This window comes from Lynx canadensis, chromosome B4, assembly GCF_007474595.2.
Source record: "Lynx canadensis isolate LIC74 chromosome B4, mLynCan4.pri.v2, whole genome shotgun sequence".
NCBI classification, from domain to species: domain Eukaryota; kingdom Metazoa; phylum Chordata; class Mammalia; order Carnivora; family Felidae; genus Lynx; species Lynx canadensis.
The window spans coordinates 117,093,431-117,112,331 of NC_044309.1; the positions used below are offsets into that span (position 1 = coordinate 117,093,431).

The 18,901-nt window shown below is 35.3% G+C and overlaps 1 protein-coding gene across 1 annotated transcript in view; it reads left to right on the plus strand.

Moving 5' to 3' along the window:
* The window catches only part of CFAP54 (cilia and flagella associated protein 54), a 353,980-nt gene that overhangs the window by 80,513 nt on the left and 254,566 nt on the right, over positions 1–18,901 (plus strand). Inside the window, exons 20-22 of the mRNA XM_030323452.1 lie at positions 8,919–9,095; positions 12,409–12,501; positions 12,764–12,949. Coding sequence (XP_030179312.1) covers positions 8,919–9,095; positions 12,409–12,501; positions 12,764–12,949 — 456 coding nt within the window. The remainder of the gene's footprint in view (positions 1–8,918; positions 9,096–12,408; positions 12,502–12,763; positions 12,950–18,901) is intronic.

The window sequence follows — 18,901 nt, forward strand, 5'->3', positions numbered from 1 at the left end:
TTATAGAATTTATCTGATTTATATAAATCAAGGACTCTGTTTTAGACTTTTGTTACCTTTCATTTAAGACCTTAGTGCTTTTATTAGTCTATTTCAAATTGGGCCATGGAATCTGAGTTGGGGAGTCTAAAGTTAAAACTGATCAAGACTGAATCAGAACATTTTAAACATATTGTCTTAAAATGCATTATAGAGCATCCTTGTCTGTCATAATTTCATATATCTTTCATTCAAAAACACATTTACTGAACCTAAAGAGATAAATAAAGCACTGTCATTGTGGCCAAGACACTCATTGCTTAGAGAGTGTAGACAATCACGTACACAGATCGTATTGTGTGATACCTGCTAAAATAAAGAATGGTAAATGGCGAGAGTTAAATACCTAAATGTGTGGGACTTCTTTTGGGAGGATTCAGAGGTGATTTTTGAGTGAGTCTTGAAGCACAGAAAAGGATGTAAAACCCTTCAGGAAGAGGAAGTTGCATGGGAAAAGCTTCAAGGCGTGACAAGCACAGGTTCTCAGGGAAGGATAGGAGGTAGTTATGGGAGAACAAAAGAGTAGAAAAGGAGATAAGGCTAGAAAGTATAATCATGATCAGAATACAAAGGACTGTGGAGGAGTTTGCACTGTAACAAGTATAGGAGGAGTCATTGAAAGGCTAGATGACTGGAGGTTGAGGAGATTAGAGACTGAGAGAAAGGGTAGGAAGCTGATTAACTCATTTCAATCAGTGGCTCCCAGTCACTGCTGTACGTCAAAATTATCCTTGACATTTGTTAATAATACAGATGTTTGGGGTACCTGGGTGGCTCACTTGGTTAAGCCTCCAGCTCTTGATTTCAGGCCAGGTCATGATCTCACAGTTTGTGAGTTTGAGCACGGAGCTTGCTTGGGATTCTCTCTCCGTCTCTCGCTGCCCTCCCACCTCCGCCGCACTTTCTCTCTCAAAATAAAGAAATAAACTTAAAAAAAAAATACAGACGCTCAAGCCTCATCCCTGGAGATTTTTATTAAATAGGTTCGGAGTGGGGATGGAATATCTTAATTTTGAAATAAACTCCATAGATGATATTGATCAAGAGCCAGGTTGGAGAAATATCTGTGCCATGGCAGAAAGCAGGAAGTTTTAAAAAATCTCAGTTGGATTCATGGATATGGAGAGAGAAGCTGCTAAATTCAAGTCAGAAGATGCTAGTGTCCGACTGGTTTACTGGAGCATGAACTGCTGAGGCAAATTTTGGAAATAAGTGTAGAAAGCCCAGGGCAGTTGGCTAGCCAGTTGAGATAAGGTCGAAAGTAGTGTGTGTTAATATTAGGGCCAGTAAACCAGTGCTGCTGGTGCATTTTATAGGCTGCACACATAATCCAGAGGACGGAAACTTTTAAAGTATTGGTCCCTTCCCTTGTGTTGCATAATTTTTCCTCAGGCTGATCTCACCTGTTCTTATGCAGCCTAAAATATCTTGGTCTCCACAGTCTGTGACGCAAATGAAGGCACATTAACATTTAATGTTCAAAATATAATAGCTTTCATCTCCCTTCTGTTCAAGTAGGAATGTCTTTAAAATTTTCCACAGTTATCTGGGAGGAATCTACTTATCTTTTTCTGCTCAAGCTTCTTCGTCATTTTGATTCTGGTCTCTTCCTCATCAAGCTCCTACCTATTGTTGCCTTTTGAGGGAACCCTGCTCTGTGGGCCTATCTGTTCTCTCAGGGAGCCAAATCTGGTCTTTTGTCTATGGTATAGGGTGGAAAGGTCAATGAGCCTCTGTCCAGCCCCATAGTTGTTGTGTCCTCTGGGCTGAACTGGCACTGCTGATTCCTTGATTCTCTCATAGTGTGTTAAGACACAGCTCCTTTAACATCTCTCTTTCCATCCATTTTCTCCATTCTTCTCAGTTTGGTTGAATGAGTGAAAAAGTAGAGATAGTAATGAATAGTAGATGCCATCCTATCCCCTTGATTGATTGATTCATTCAATGATTCAAGTTATACTGAGCACCACATGTCTGTAAATTAGTTTTGAGTCTAAACAGCTAAGGTCTTTACCATGTAGGCCCTAGGAACATGGTTACCATTTAATACACCCCTTCTCACATGATGGAGTAATTGTCCTATGCAGATGGCTCAGATTCTTAACGATAAATGCCAAAAAAAAAAAAAAAAAAAATTTCAAGCCCTCCTTGCAGAGAACAAGCAGAATTTAAAAGCCCATTTACTATTACAGATAAATTTTAATCACAACTAATGATTTTAGACCTTAATGTCAGCCATTTCCTATAAACAATAAAAATGAGTTCATTCTGATCTCAATTTAGGTCAATCTTTATTTTAGAAGAAAATGTATGATACTACAGTTTTATAATCTACACTCCCACAGGGAACTAGTTTACTCACTCAGTTTTAAATATCACTTTGATGCAAATGACTCGTGGATCCTATCTCCAGTCTTACCCTTTCTTTTGAGCTCAAGTCCCCATCTCCAAATGGATGCTTTGAACTTAGCATGTCTTCTGCAGGGGAGACAGTACAGGTTTTTGTATCAGAGTGAAATGTATTTGAAATTTGGTAGGCAGACATCTGTCTTCTCATTTTCAGTATTTCTTTTCTTAAATTTATTAAATTGGCTGGAACTTCCAGAACAAAAATGAATAGGGGCATTGTGTCTCCTTCTGGATTTTATTGATAATTCTTTTAGTGCTTCCCTATTAGCCGTAATTTTGGCTATTGGCTAAAATTAATATTTTTCTCATGCTAAGGCAAGAGCTTTCCTGGTTTACTGAGGTTTGCCACACCCCCATCTTTACTGAGGCATAATTGGCAAATAAAATTGTAATATACTTAGAATGTATAATGTGATGATTTGATGTACACATAGAGTAGTCTCCTCTTATCTGTGGTTTTGCTTTCTGAGGAATCAGTTACCTGCAGACAACCACAGCCCAGAAGCAGATGATTCTCCTTCTGATGTATCCTCAGAAGGTCAGTAGTAGCCTAATGCTGTGTCACAGTGCCTATGACATTCACTTCACTTCGTCTCATCACATAGGCATTTTATCTTCTCACATTGTCACAGGAAGAGGATGAGTACAGTACAATAAGATATTTTGAGACCACATTCACATAACTTTTATTATAATATATTGTTATAATTGTTCTATTTTATTATTAGATATTGCTAATCCCTTACTGTGCCTAATTTATAAATTAAACTTTATCATAGGTATATATGTATAAGAAAAAAATAGTATATATAGGGTTTGATATGTCTGTGGTTTCAGGCATCCGTTGAGGGGCTTGGAATGTGTTCCTGTGGATAAGCAGGGACTATTGTACATTATAAAATGGTTACCACAATCAGCTTAATTAACACATTTATCATATCATGTAGTTACCTTTTTTTTTCCTGAGAACACTTAAGATATGTTTTCTTGCCAAATTTCAAGGATGCAATACACTATTATTAAGTGTAGTCACCATGCTCTACGTTAGATTTTCAGAACTTATTCATCTTATAACTGGAAGTTTGTGCCTCTTGACCGAATCCCCTCTTTCTTGCCCTTGGCAATCACCATTCTACTTACTGTTTCTATGAGTTTGACTTTTATTTTTTCAGATTACACATATACATGATACCATACAGTATTTCTCTTTGTCTGGCTCATTTCATTAGTATAATGCCCTCAAGGTCATACATGTTGCTCCAATTGGCAGAATTTTCTTATTTTCTAAGGCTGAATAATATTCCATTGTATATATGTAACACAGTTTCTTTATTTATCAGTGGACACTTAGATTGTCTTCACATCTTGGTGATAGTGAATAATGCTGCAATGAACATAGGAGTGCAGATACATCTTAAGATAATGATTTCATTTGCTTTGGATAAATACCCAGAAGTGGGATTGCTGGATTATATGATAGTTCTATTTTTAATTTTTTGAGGAACCTCCATACTGTATACCACATTGGTTGTACTAGTTCACATTCTTACCAACATTGTACAAAGGTTCCCTTTTCTCCACATCTGCACCAACATTTGTTATCGTTTGTCTTTTTGATAATAGACATTCTAACAGGTGTGAGATACTATCTCATGGTGGTTTTTATTTACATTTCCCTGATGATAAGTGATGTTGAGCATCATTTCATGTACCTGTTGGCCATCTGAATGTCTTTTTTGGAAAAATGTCTATTTGGGTTTTTTTTTTGTCCATTTTTAAGTTATTTGACTGGATTGATTGCTATTGAGTTTAGAGTTCCTTATATATTTTAGATATCAAGGCCTTATTGAATGTATAGATTGCAAATATTTTCTCCAGTTCCATAGGTTGTCTTTTCAATTTGTTGATTGTTTCCTATGCTGTGCTGAAGGTTTTTAGCTTATTTACTTTTGTTTTTGTTGCCTATACCTCTTCTGTCAGAACCAAAAACAATTGTTGCCTAAACCAATGTCAAAGAGCTCTTCCTTTATGCTTTCTTCTAGGAGTTTGTGGTTTTCAGGTCTTATGTTTAAGTCTCTAATCCATTTTGAGTTGATTTTTGCATATAATAAGATAATGGTCCAATTTCATTCTTCAAATATGGATATCCAGTTTTCCCAATACCATTTATTAAAGAACATATTTATTAAAGAACCTAAAGAACCTTTCTTCATTGTATATACTTGGAGACTTTGTCAAAAATTAGTTGACCATATTTCTGGGCTCTCTATTTTATTCCATTGGTCTTTCTTTCCTTCTTTTCTTCTTCCTTTCTCTCTCCCTTCCTCCTTTCTCTCTCTCTCTCTCTCTCTCTCTCTCTCTCTACCATATTTTTGATTACTACAGCTTTGTTATATAGTTTGATCAGCTTTGTTCTTCTTGCTCAAGTCTGTGTTAGCTATTTGGATCTTTTGTCATTCTATATGAATTTTAGGATTGACTTTTCTATTTCTGTGAAAAATGCCATTGGAATTTTCATAAAGATTGCATTGAATTTGTAGATCATTTTGTGTACTATGAATATCTCAATAATATTAATTCTTCCTACCCATGAACACGGGGAATTTTTCCATTTATTTGTATCTTCTTCAGTTTCTTTCATCAACGTTTTATGCGCAGACCTTTTTTACCTCCATGGTTAAGTTTATTGCTATTTTCTTGTTTTTGACACTAATATAAATGGGACTGTTTTCTTTATTCTTATTTTTATTTTTTGGATAGTTTGTTGTTAGTGTATAGAAATGCCACAGATTTTTATATGTTGATTTTGGATCTTGCAACTTTACTGAATTTGTTTATTGGTTCTAACAGTGTTTTGGTTGAGTCTTTGCAGTTTTCTCTCTATATAATCATGTCATCTGTAAACAGAGACAATTTTCTTCTTTCTTTTAGATTTAGATACTTTTTATTTCTTTTTCTTTTCTGATTGCTTTGGCTAGGATGTCCAGTAACAAGTTGAATAGGAGTGGTAAGAATGGGCACTCTTGTCTTCTTCCTGATCTTAGTGGGAATGCTTTCAACCTGTTGCCATTGAGTACGATGTTAGCAGTAGGTTTGCCATATATGGCCTTTATTATGTTTAGGTATGTTTCTTCTATATCCAGTTTGTAGAGGTTTTTTTTTTTAATTATAAAAGGATGTTTAATTTTGTTAAATTCTTTTTCTCATTCTATTGAAATGATCATATTATTTTTATCTTTCATTTTGTTGATGTGGTTTATCACATTTATTGATTTGTATCACATTTATGTTGAGCCATCCTTGCATCCCAGGAATAAATCCTACTTCATCGTGGTGTATGATCCTTTTAATGTATTGTTATATTTGGTTTGCCAATATTTTGTTGAGGATTTTTGCATTTATATTCATCAGAGATGTTGACCTGTAATTTTCTTTTGTTGTAGTGTCCTTGCCAGGCTTTGTTATCAGGGGCATACTGGCTTCATAAAATCAGTTTGGAAGTATCCCCTTCTCTTCATTTTTTTTGAAATAGTTTAAGAATGATTGATATTGATTCTTTAAATTTTTCTGATTCTGGGCTCTTCTTTATTGGGAGGTTTTTGATTACTAATTCATCTCCTTACTTGTTATTGGCCTGTTCATCTTTTCTATTTCTTCATGATTCTGAGTTGGTAAGTCATATATTTCAAGTTATTGATCAATTTCTTCTAGGTTATATAATTTGTTGGTGTGTAATGTTCATAGTAATGTCTTATGATTCTTTGTATTTCTGTGGTATCAGTTATAATGTCTCCTCTTTCATTTCTGATATTATTTGAGTCTTCTCCCTTTTTCTCTTAGTCTAGCTAAAAGTTTTTCAGTTCTGTTTATCTTTTCAAGAAACCAGCTCTTATTTTAGTTGATCTTTTCTTTATTTTTCTGGTCTCTATTTTATTTATTTCCCTTCTCATCTTTGTTATTTCCTTCAGTCTACTAATTTTAGGCTTAGCTTTTTGTTCTTTTTCTAGTTCCCTTGAAATATAAAGTCAGATTGTTTATTTCAGATCTTTATTTTTTCTTAGTGGAAGCATTTTCTTTATAAACTTTCTTCTTAGAAGTGTTTTTGAGGGGCGCCTGGGTGGCACAGTTGGTTAAGCGTCTGACTTCGGCCAGGTCACGATCTCACGGTCCGTGAGTTCGAGCCCCGCATCAGGCTCTGGGCTGATGGCTCAGAGCCTGGAGCCTGTTTCCGATTGTGTGTCTCCCTCTCTCTCTGCCCCTCCCCCGTTCATGCTCTGTCTCTCGCTGTCCCAAAAATAAATAAACGTTGAAAAAAAAAATTAAAAAAAAAAAAAAAAGAAGTGTTTTTGATGCATCCCATAGATTTTGGTATGTTGTGTTTCCATTTTTATTTGTCTTAAGATTTTTAAAATTTTCCTTTTTACCTCCTCTTTTTTTTTAAAAAAATAAACAATATTAAAGAAGTTCAAAAATTTTTTTTTGGTCATTGAGCCTATAATCATATTTTTTTCTCATTTGATTTATAGATAAATTGAATTGTATTCATACACTTTCTAATATTAAATTATCCATGTATTCCTGGGAGAGAGACAATATAATTACCATACATTATTCCTTTAATATATTGCTAGATTCGATGTATTAGTATTTTATTTAGAATGCTTGCATTTATATTTGTAAGAAGATTGCCCTATGTCTTTACATGCAGTCACTTTTCAAGTTTTGTTATCAAGGGTATAATAATTTTGTCAAATTATTTGAGAAGCTATCTATCTTTGTAGTTACAAAATTTTTAAATAGTATAGGAGTTATCAGTTCCTTGAGATTTGAATTTTTTTTTCATTTTTTTTTTTCAACGTTTATTTAATTTTGGGGCAGAGGGAGACAGAGCATGAACGGCGGGAGGGGCAGAGAGAGAGGGAGACACAGAATCGGAAACAGGCTCCAGGCTCCGAGCCATCAGCCCAGAGCCTGACGCGGGGCTCGAACTCACGGACCGTGAGATCGTGACCTGGCTGAAGTCGGACGCTTAACCGACTGTGCCACCCAGGCGCCCCGAGATTTGAAATTGTTTAAAAATGAAATCAGTTGAGACTGACGTTGTGGGATGAATTTTTTGGATATGTTTCTCATCTCTATCACTATCTTGCATTCAAATTTTCTGCCTCTTAAATTAGCTTGCTGATTTTGTATTTTCATCCCTAAATGGTCAGTGATGTTTTGCATTTTTTTTGTACTTATTGGCCATTTGTAGATCTTCTCTGGAGAACCGTCTGTTCAAAACCTTTGTCCGCTTTTTTTTAATGGGGTTATTTGTCTTTTTATTATTGACTTGTAACAGTTCTTTATGTATTTTGAATACAAATCACTTATCAGATACATGATTGGCAGATATTTTCTCTTATTCTGTTGGTTGTCTTTTTACTTTCTTGATGGCATCATTTGAAATTTTTAATTTTGATGAAGTTTAATGTATCTACTTTTTGGTGTGTGTGTGTGTGTGTGCGTGTGTGCGTGCGTGTGTGTGTGTGAGTTTGCTTGTGTTGTCATATCTAAGAAACCATTGCCTAACTCAAAGCAGTGAAAGTTTACTCATATGTTTTAAGAATTTTATAATTTTAGCTCTTACATTTGGGTCTGTAATTCATTTTGAGTTAATATTTGTATGTAGTGGATGTAGGGGTACTTTATTATTCTCCATGTGGATATCTGATTGTCCTACTACCGTTTGTTGGAAAGGCTGTTTTTTCTCTATTATCCATTTAATTTTAATCTTTATGTGGACTTTTGCTTTGGACCTCAATTAAAGAGTCTTTGCCTTTTAATTTAGTTTAAAAGACAACTTTAACCCATTTACATGCATTATAGTTGTGGATATATTTAGACTTTCTTTGGAAATCTTCAGATCTTCAGATTTTTATTTTTTTGTTTTATGAATTATCTCTCAATGTGTTACCTTTTGAAATGGTGCTTACCTTACTTTCAGGCTCACCGAATAGGTGTTTTTATTTCTCCTTGCTGATAGTAAGAAACTTTCAATAATATTCATTTCATAAGTCACATATACCAGTAGTCTCATTACTTGAGAGTCACATTTCAAGTTGCATTAAGGGTAGGTGTATAGTTCATCAGTATATATAAATGATTGTGCTATGAATTAGTTAAGGACAGTGAAATTATGATGTTAGATATTCATAGGGTTTGATATGAAAATGAAATGTTTAATATTAATATAATGATAAGCATATTAGACATGTAAGTATGCCTCCATTACTTTATTTAATTTATAGCTATTTTTTACTTGGCCTTATTTAGTAGCTAAAGCATTCAGTGCTTGAAGCAGGTATAATTCTGAGGCTCAAAAAGCTATATATAGCAAGATAATGTTGTTTAACATTACCAGAATTCTAGAAATATAAATGCACTTCAAATCTTGAAATGTATTTTTCTGTGTTCACACTTTATTATAGGAAGCATATTCTTTAATTGAGAAGATTGAAACAGAACAAAATGCCCTATATTCATATCAAAAATATGTGGAGAGTTCGAAAAGAAAGAAAAGCAGAATCCCTCCCCCACCTATCCTGCTATCCCGAACTCATTGTTCTGTGACATTGAAACCTGCTCCATTTATTTCAGATGTTAAGGTATGTTGCCCATTGTGATCTTTATTTCAGGCAAAGCGACACAAGTACTTTTATGACTATCATGATTGATACCTCTGTTGCTCTTAGGACTTGAATAGTCTTATTTATAAACACTGAACACTGGGATTAGTATTGTAATGTCTTAACTATGTTTCTTCATGACCTTTCCTTCTTTATGCTATTTCCCTTTATGCTCTATATATAGCCTTGCTATCCCCAAATGTATAGTAAGGAGAAACAGTAGAGAAGTATTTCTGTCTTAAGTATCTTTATCACCATGGCACGGTCATATGCTGACCCAAGTGTGTGTTCAAGATGGAGAAGGTCTCAGATGACCTGGAATCAGACATTTGAGGAGGATAGATGTTATTCTCAGAGCCAATGATGGAGATAGGAAATTTGGAAATAGCAAATTTTGAGGTTTTTCCCAGAGTTCTTCCAAGTAAATGGGGGATTCTTTTAATATAAACATATGACAGTTCCAACCATATTATAAGTCATAAATCTTTATGTATTTATTGAAGGATGAACTCTTTCTCCCATCTCCAATGCCTTGGAACTTGGCCTAAATATGATTCTAAGTTGAGATTTAGTGTCCTCACAAGCATTTGGTTCCACCTGATTTCTATTTTAAACATTAAATTTTCCTTTTTTTGGATTATCAACAACATTCTCTTTGATGTTGTATAACAAATAAAGTTTTATCTTTGATTGTTTTTAGGATATTCTGCTGAACTTATATCAACTCGGTATAGTGGGAAGGGCAGAGGCTTTAAAGTCAGACAGATACAGGTTTAAAATTGTAGCTCCCCTACTTCCTAGCAATATGACCTTAGGAAATCTAAATATACTTTCTGAGGTGGTGGTGATGGTGGTGGTTTTATTTGTAAAATATGTTTATTGTGAAAATTAAATGAGATAACATATAACATTCTTGGCACATTATACTTGATGTTCCACAATATCTTATATTAAACATGTATAGTAAAGTTTGCTTAAGACAGTTAATGATGGTATAGAGTGTGATTACATTATTTGGTGATTTTTTCAATAAGTTGTATCCAGTGAGCATTACTGAGTATCTTTTACCTGTCCAACTCTGTGCAAGATAATGGAGGTACAAAAATAATCACAAAGTTTGAGTCCATTCTTTGAGGAGCTTCAGACTAATGGGATATGGACATCAGTGAGAAGTAATATCACCTTTATAATGCTTTATGATTAAGGAAATAGAAGTAACATTCATCTTACACCTAACTGTGTTGTAATAAATGCATTATTATAATAGCTAGCATTTTGAAAGTTAAACTTTGGATTTTTTAGATCTGGTTACAAATGAGGATTCACTGATTTTGGAAATTCAGTACAGAGCTAAGACTAGATGCCTTACCAAGAGTTTTTCTTTGTTTTCTTTTTTTTTTTTTCAAATGTTTTGGTTCATTTAACCAAAATCTTTTTTTATGTGTTTAAAATTAGTAAATAGTCTATCTTATTACATAATGCTTAGAAATAGGAATATATAAGAATTCAATATCTGACCTGTAGTTGTGGGACCTGTCACTTAGCACATTATATGAAGTTTATATATATTGTAAATTAGTAGAGTTGTGTGCTCTAGGAAATTATTGCTGTTACATGCTCATCAACACTAGATGGTGCTGTGGTCTTAAATAATATTTCTGATTAGAGGGTTCAGCCATCTTCTGTTTTATCAAAATCTTGTGTTAAGCATTTGTTTCATTAAAATCTGTTTTAATAGTTGAAAATGCTGATGTTATTAATAAACTTTTACTTCTAAAGTTAATGGTGATTTGTTCATGGTGTCTTTACTGTTGTGTAGATTCTAATTATACATTGTTCCTTATAATTACACAAACTAAGATGTTTGCATTTGTGGAACAAAATAAAAATATAAATCTGCTTGTAAAAATGCTTTTAGAGAGAATTTACCCTTCAAATTCTAGTTTACATAGAGAGCTTACCTTAGAGGAAATAATAATCTAAGTCATATAATACAATCTTTCTGCCTTTTTTCCCTTCTGTGTAAAATGGTACTCTTTTTTGCATGGGAAGTTAAGGAAAGTTAGTTTTTAAAATTTTTTCTGAGAATCATTTGATTTTTTTTCCCTTTCTGGCTTCAGCTTCCAAGTTCCTTCAATGCTGTCTTTGTCGTTGGAGTTCTTCCTTTGTCTAGTGTTCCTTAATTACCTGAGCAGTTTTCTTTATAGACACAGAAGTTTGGACACTTGTACCAGAAACTCTAATTCATTGAGGCTAGGCAGACTTGGGTATATGTAATTTTTAAAAATGGTTGATTCTGTGAAAACTGCATTTTAAAAAGTGATTCTGCACAGCCAGGGTTGAAAACTAGTTGTGCAGATAAGACACCTTTAGGATTTTTCTGTTGACCTGGAGGAAGAGGCTAAGCTGTAAGAGGCAGTTGCTTCTTAGAGACAATTATGTTTTCCCTTCTTTCCAGTTTTCCTCTTATTTAGGAGTTGAGATGTTGGAAGTGACACAGTGATGACAACCTCCCCAACCCCAACCCCAGGACAGTATGGCTCCTATATAATGCCATTCCCTAGGTATCAACTTGCTCCCTTTTTCTCTACAGTGAGAACAGTTCATTCCAGTGAGCAATCTCCATTATTTTGACATCTTGGCAGAAGAACCATTTCTAACCACTTAATTAAAGTTCAAGTTTGATTGTTCCTGTAGAATTTGCATTTGCTTTTGGTTCCCGCATATATTTAAGAATGATCAAATACCATGCTACTATCTGATCTTGAGCAAATTATTGAACATTTTTGTGTCTCCACTTCCTGTAAAGCAAAATGACAATAGTAATCCCATTTCATACAGATGTTGCAAATATTAGAAAGTTTATGTAAATTTCCTAACAATATTTAGCATATAGGAACTGCTCAGTTCATGGTAGTTAAAATAGTCAACAATGAGTAATAGTCTTTGTAGTCTCAGGGAAACAAGCCCTATATTTGTCTTTATTATTATATTTTTTTGAGAACAAACCTAAATATATTTGTAAACTTAGATTCCATGTTTTAAAACTTGAATAGTAACATTTTCATTTGGGAAAGTATTCCTTTTGCCACATCTTTTTTGCCTTTAAAATTTTTATTTAAATTCCAGTTAGTTGACATATAGTGTGATAATAGTTTCAGGTGTACAATTTAGTGATTCAACACTTCCATACAACACCCAGTGCTCATCACAAGTGCCATATCTTGATAAAAGAAATTGAATGCCTTGTTAAACAGGCTATAGATAATGGGCTCATCTTTCTCCTCTGCAGGTCTCCTGGTACTGCATTTTGGGTTGCAAAGCAGAAGGCAGCTATGGAAAAGTAAGGCTAAACAATAATCACCTCCCAAACTCAGGAGAAGCGGTATGTCAAATTAAAAAAAAAAAACAACAAAACTTTAAACATCAGGAAATCTTACCCAAAGACTCATTTATGACAATTGAGTGTTTTTCCCTCCTTATAATGTCATTATTTCAGTGAATTTCAATTTAAGTGATAACTAAAATCCAACAGTGAATGCAAAAACTTTTGTTTTTTATTATATATAAGGGTTACTTAATCATATTTTTAAAGTCACATTACTTCAATTTTCCATACATAACTTGAAGTATGTTTTTGTTAACAGATACCAGCTGATGGTAAAAGCATTTTTGAAGTGAAAGGTTTAGAAACAAATGAAAAATATGTCTTTGCAATTGCTGCTTATTCTTCTAACGGGAAGCTTATTGGTGATGCCATTGGGGAGACAACTAAACCAATTCTGGTTTATCCACCTCTTTCTGCTGTTACTACTCGGATGTTCTTGACGCAGGTAGAAGAGATTCTGCTAATTTCTTGCGTTTTTTTTTTTTTTTTTCTGTTGAGCTGTTACTAAGTAATTTCCAATGGGAAAAAAAGTCACAGCAGATATTTTAAAGCTCCTGTAATACGTATTTTCCATTAGGGCAGGGTAGTCTCATAAAATAAGAATCATTTCTTTCCTTTTTAGTGAATTTGATTTTTATAATAGCATTTTTCCCCTGGATTACAAATGTAACACATGGTAATTTTAGAAATTTAGAAAATATTGAAATGCACAAAGAAGAAAATACATGTTAACTGTTATCCTGTCATCCAGAGTAGCAGTTCTCAACCTGGGGCAATTTTGGCCCCTAGGGGACATTTGTCAATGTCTGGAGACATTTTTGGTTGTCATAACCTAGGAGGGTGCTTCTGGCATCTGGTGGGTAGAGGCCAGGGATGCTGATAAGCACTCTAAATGTAAAGGACAGCCCTCCATAACAAAGAATTACCCAGCCCAAAATGTCAGTAGTACCAAGATTGAGAAACCCTGATCCAGAGGTATCTTTTCATTTGTGTGTGTGTGTATGCCTGTATACACTTACACACACACACATTTTTATAGAAACATATGCATACACACATATGTGTTTGAATTTATGTATAATATATAATTTTAATTATAGTATATATTATTTTATATCCTGATATTTTCATTTAATATATAATTGACAATTTTTTCATTCCATTAAGTATTCTTCCATAGTATAATTTTTAAATTTTTTTTTAATGTTTATTTATTTTTGAGAGAGAAAAAGATAGAGTGTGAGTAGAGGAGGGGCAGAGAGAGAGGGAGACACAGAATCCGAAGCAGGCTCCAGGCTCTGAGCTGTCTGCACAGAGCCTGACATGGGACTTGAACTCATGAACTGTGAGATCATGACCTGAGCTGAAGTCGGATGCTTAACTGACTGAGCCACCCATGCGCCCTCATAGTATAAATTTTAACAGCTGTATTTTATAATGGTATTGCATCTTTTTTTTTTTGATATTGCATCTTTTAATGATATTGCATCTTATAGATAGATCATAGTTTACTTAGTAATCTTTATTGTTGGGCAGTTAGATATTTTCCAGTCTTTTGCTAGTATAAGCAAAGCTGCCTTATACATCTTGGTATATACATCTTTATCTGCATCCACGATTGCTTTTTTGAGATGGATTCACAGAAGTGAAATATCTGGGTTAGTAAAGACACGCAGACCTGAGTTCAGGTTCACACTAGTCATGTAATATTGAGCAAGTAACTTTCATCTGTGAAGTGGGAATAATAATAATAGTAGTTACCTCCCAGATGTATTAGGAGTATTAAATGGAATTATGCATGCCAGATGTTTAACCATAGCAATTACCACACAGTAGGCACTAATAAATATTGTTATTGTTTTTAGTTATGAATATACTCATGAATTAACATATTTGCTGAAATGATTGCCCGTTACCAGTGAATAAGGACACTAGAAAGAGTGACTCATTGACCTAAGTCTCAAGAATCTAATTTTAAGCCTATTGTTGGCTATAGAAATGATGGCTATTTTAAATTTTATCATGTTTCTATTTTGCTATTTTTTTCTCTTAATAGTTGATTAGTATTAAAAGATAGATCTTAGTGGTATTTTATATTATCATATTTTTCAAAGAAAATTAAATTGAGAGAATTGCTAGGATTTAGCATATCATATTGGCTCATGGTTTTCTGATGTTTTTATTTCTTTGGAATCTAATATATTTCCTAATTTGCAGTGATGGCGTTATTTCAAAGTGAGGAACTGAGTATTTTATCAAGGCCTAATTTTTCTCCAGGGAGGTTTGACTTTTGGGTTTCATTTGGCAGAACCTTCATGGAAAGTTAATAAAACCAACCCCCAGCTATTCTGTTGGAATAACAAGAAGTGCCATGAAGTAATGACCAATGTTTCATTATTGATAATGATATTTACAGTACTGTATTCATTTATGACAGTATATGAACATTCTCTCTCATAATGTTAAGTGACTGAAGCAAAATTTTCTTACTTAGTAAACTTAGTAAAACTCTTTAATTTACAGCTCGAGTTTAAGCTTTTAAGTTCCAGCAAGAAAATGTACCTTGCCTTTGGAATTGCAATCTCTTTTTCCTGACAGTGGTTAGTTTTTAGTTTCAGGATGATTCAGCTCTTTAAAAAACATTATCATATGTATTTTATAGTAAGACATAGTGACATTTCGCTAAATGCCTATGATTAACTTGGCTTGGAACATTAGGTTGTACTTTCACTCAACACTATTCTATAGACATTAATAAAGTCAGTCGAATCTTTATTAGGTTTCCCCTCAGTGTAGAAAGCTATTAATTTAGGCTATCTGGAAAATTGTTTGAGGAACCTTTATAAACGATATATTTTCTACAGATATTTTCCAATTTCCCCTTCTTTATAGCCTCATTTCTTCTTATTTTTCACCTTTAAGTCAGGAGTGACTAGATAATATGATATAAAATGTAGAAAATAAGAAACCTAATGAGGAGGACTGTAGGAATTTGGGCAAATTGCCTGGTCTCAATTTCCCAATTTCTAAAATGGATATAAGACCAAATATCTGGATTATTGAACTACTCAATCAGATAATGAGTGGGCACAATGACTTATTAAGAAAAAGAAATCGGGGATATATTTATTTAAAAACTACTATGTGCCAGGCATTTAAAAATTCATTATTTTGTTTATTACAGTAATGCAGTGAAGTGATACTATTATTTTTAAGTTTATTTATTTATTTTGGGAGAGACAGAGACAGTACAGGTAGGGAAGGGACAGAGAGAGAGAGGGAGAGAGAGAGAGAGAATCCCAGCTGTGCTGCCAGTACAGAGCCTGACTCAGGGCTTGAACTCATGAAACCTTGAGATCATGACCTGAGCAGACGCTTAATCGACTGAACCACCCAGGTGCCCCACAGTGAGATGATACTATTAATTTCATTGTATAGTTTAGGAAACTGAGATGAATTTAATCCTTCCTCTGCCAATCCCATTTTATTTGAGAAAGGGTGTCTAAGGGAAGTCACGTAATTAAGTAACCCAAGGTTACTCGGGTAGCAGGTGATAAGCCTGATGCTTGAACCAGCTCATGCCTTTCTACTGTTCTGTCCAGGTCCAAGAGTCATGTACTCAACCTCTAACCTGGGCCAGGTTCTTCTAGAGCCCACATCTCTGCCATCTCTTCTCTGCTGGGTTGGTGTTGTTCAGTGGGTCTTGATGATCAGTACTGGCAGTAGATTTCAGTGTTGGGAGGTGAATGCTTTGTCAGTATCTCAGTGGTGGCAGGAGAATGAAATTCGTACTTTTTTTCACTTTATATATGAATTCATCAAAAATCTTTGATAAACAGAGGTTTGCCTTTTGTCACTGATCAATTACAAATTAAAAACAATAAAGCTAGCAGGGAAAAGATAGCCATCCCATTTTTTATTTTATTTTATTTTTATTTTAGAGAGAGAGAGAGAAAGCATGATCAGGGGAGAGGGGCAGAGGGAGAGAGAGAGAATCTTAAGCAGGCTCCATGTTCTGTGTGGAGCCCGATGCAGGGCTAGATCTCATCATCCTGGGATTATGATCTCACGATCCTGGCATCATGACCTGAACTGAAATCAAGGGTCGGATGCTCAGCTGATTCAGCCACCCAAGTGCCCCTAGTTATCCCATTTTAAAAAGCTCTTTAAGAAGTCTCGACTCTTCTTTTTCCTCTTGTTCTCTAACTGAATATTGCTTCTCTCCCTACTTCATCTGTTTATTGATGAATTATTTATTGTCTACTTTGTGCTAGGTTCTGTGCTAGATGTCATCTCTTGTTCCTTTGAACTGTCTCTTTTCTCAATCTCATTACCACAACATTAACCCATATTTAGGTAATTTTGACTTATGGTTTCAGTTAAGACTATGATTGCAAATAAGGGAACCAGCCTGACTTAAGGAATGCAGTGAGGCCCTGGGAAGCCACTGGACCCCAGGCAGCCTCAGGCCTCATACCTTTGGCTCTCTGTATACATCGCTTCTTTTTCTCTAAAGATTGACTTTCTTTCTTTCTTTCTTTCTTTCTTTCTTTCTTTCTTTCTTTCTTTCTTTCTTTCTTTCTTTCTTTCTCTCTTTCTCTCTCTCTCTCTCTCTCTTTCTTTCTTTCTTTCTTAATGTTTATTTATTTTCAGAGAGACAGGGTGCACGCAAGTATGGGGAGGGGCAGAGAGAGAGGGAGAGAGAATCTCAAGTAGCACAGAGCCTAACTCAGGGCCCAATCCCTTAACTGTGAGGTCATGACCTGAATCCAAATCAAGAGTTGGACGCTTAACTGACTGAGCCACCCAGATGCCCCTAAAGACTGACTTTCTTTACTTCTCCATCTCTGAAGGAAAAAATGGCAGCTCCTGTATTTTTATATATCCTTCAATTTCAGGTATAAAGAGAGGCTACCTGGTTGCCTCCTAATCTGGATTCCAGATTCCTAGGAAAGAGATTGTGAGTGATCCACCAAATATAATGAATCTGATCTCTTTTTTGATGTTTGACCACTGACTTGTTTTTAAATCTCACCCCTCTTTTTTCCCTTTGGTTCCATACATAGGCAGGCTGATAGGAGGCCTATGAGCTTACCTTTGGTGCTGACAGGAAATGTAAATCTCCCAGCTGGCAGCAGCTTTCCCCATTCCTACCCCTTCCCACCCCCAAGCACTAATCAAAGCCCAGCCCATTCCTTCCCAGGCCTGCTTGTGCCTGTCCAACATTCCCTGGGAGCCCCTTGTGTGAGTAATAAACTTTCTCTCAAATTCTCCTGGTACATGTAGTGCCATCAGCCTAGACAGCAGAGCCACACTTTGGGTGGGGGTCCATTTTGCTTTGCACAAGGTGCTATAAAGCACCCACCTTGGGTGAGGCACTCATCCTGGGCTAGTCAACTGTGTTGTAGTACAATTATTGAATGTCCTCTTCTGTGAATGTAGGAAAATTACCAGGAAAAAAAGATTTTAAATTTTGTTTAACATGTAATTATTGTTTGCTTACTCTGTGCTAGGCAATGCTCCAGGCTAGTGATTATAAACCTTGAGTGCGCATCTTGGAGTGCTTGTTAAACAGATTGTTGTGTCCTACCACCAGAATTTTTTACTCACTGGGTCTGGGGTAGGGCCTGGAATTTTCCATTTCCAACAAGTTCTTTTTTGTTTTTTTTTTTTTTTATATATATATATGAAATTTATTGACAAATTGGTTTCCATACAACACCCAGTGCTCATCCCAAAAGGTGCCCTCCTCAATACCCATCACCCACCCTCCCCTCCCTCCCAACCCCCCATCAACCCTCAGTTTGTTCTCAGTTTTTTTTTTAATTTTTTTTTTCAACGTTTATTTATTTTTGGGACAGAGAGAGACAGAGCATGAACGGGGGAGGGGCAGAGAGAGAGGGAGACACAGAATCGGAAACAGGCTCCAGGCTCCGAGCCATCAGCCCAGAGCCCGACGCGGGGCTCGAACTCACGGACCGCGAGATCGTGACCTGGCTGAAGTCGGACGCTTAACCGACTGCGCCACCCAGGCGCCCCTGTTCTCAGTTTTTAAGAGTCTCTTATGCTTTGGCTCTCTCCCACTCTAACGTCTTTTTTTTTTTTTTTCCTTCCCTTCCCCCATGGGTTCCTGTTGAGTTTCTCAGGGTCCACATAAGAGTGAAACCATATGGTATCTGTCTTTCTCTGTATGGCTTATTTCACTTAGCATCACACTCTCCAGTTCCATCCACGTTGCTACAAAAGGCCATATTTCATTTTTTCTCATTGCCACGTAGTATTCCATTGTGTATATAAACCACAATTTCTTTATCCATTCATCAGTTGATGGACATTTAGGCTCTTTCCATAATTTGGCTATTGTTGACAGTGCTGCTATGAACATTGGGGTACAAGT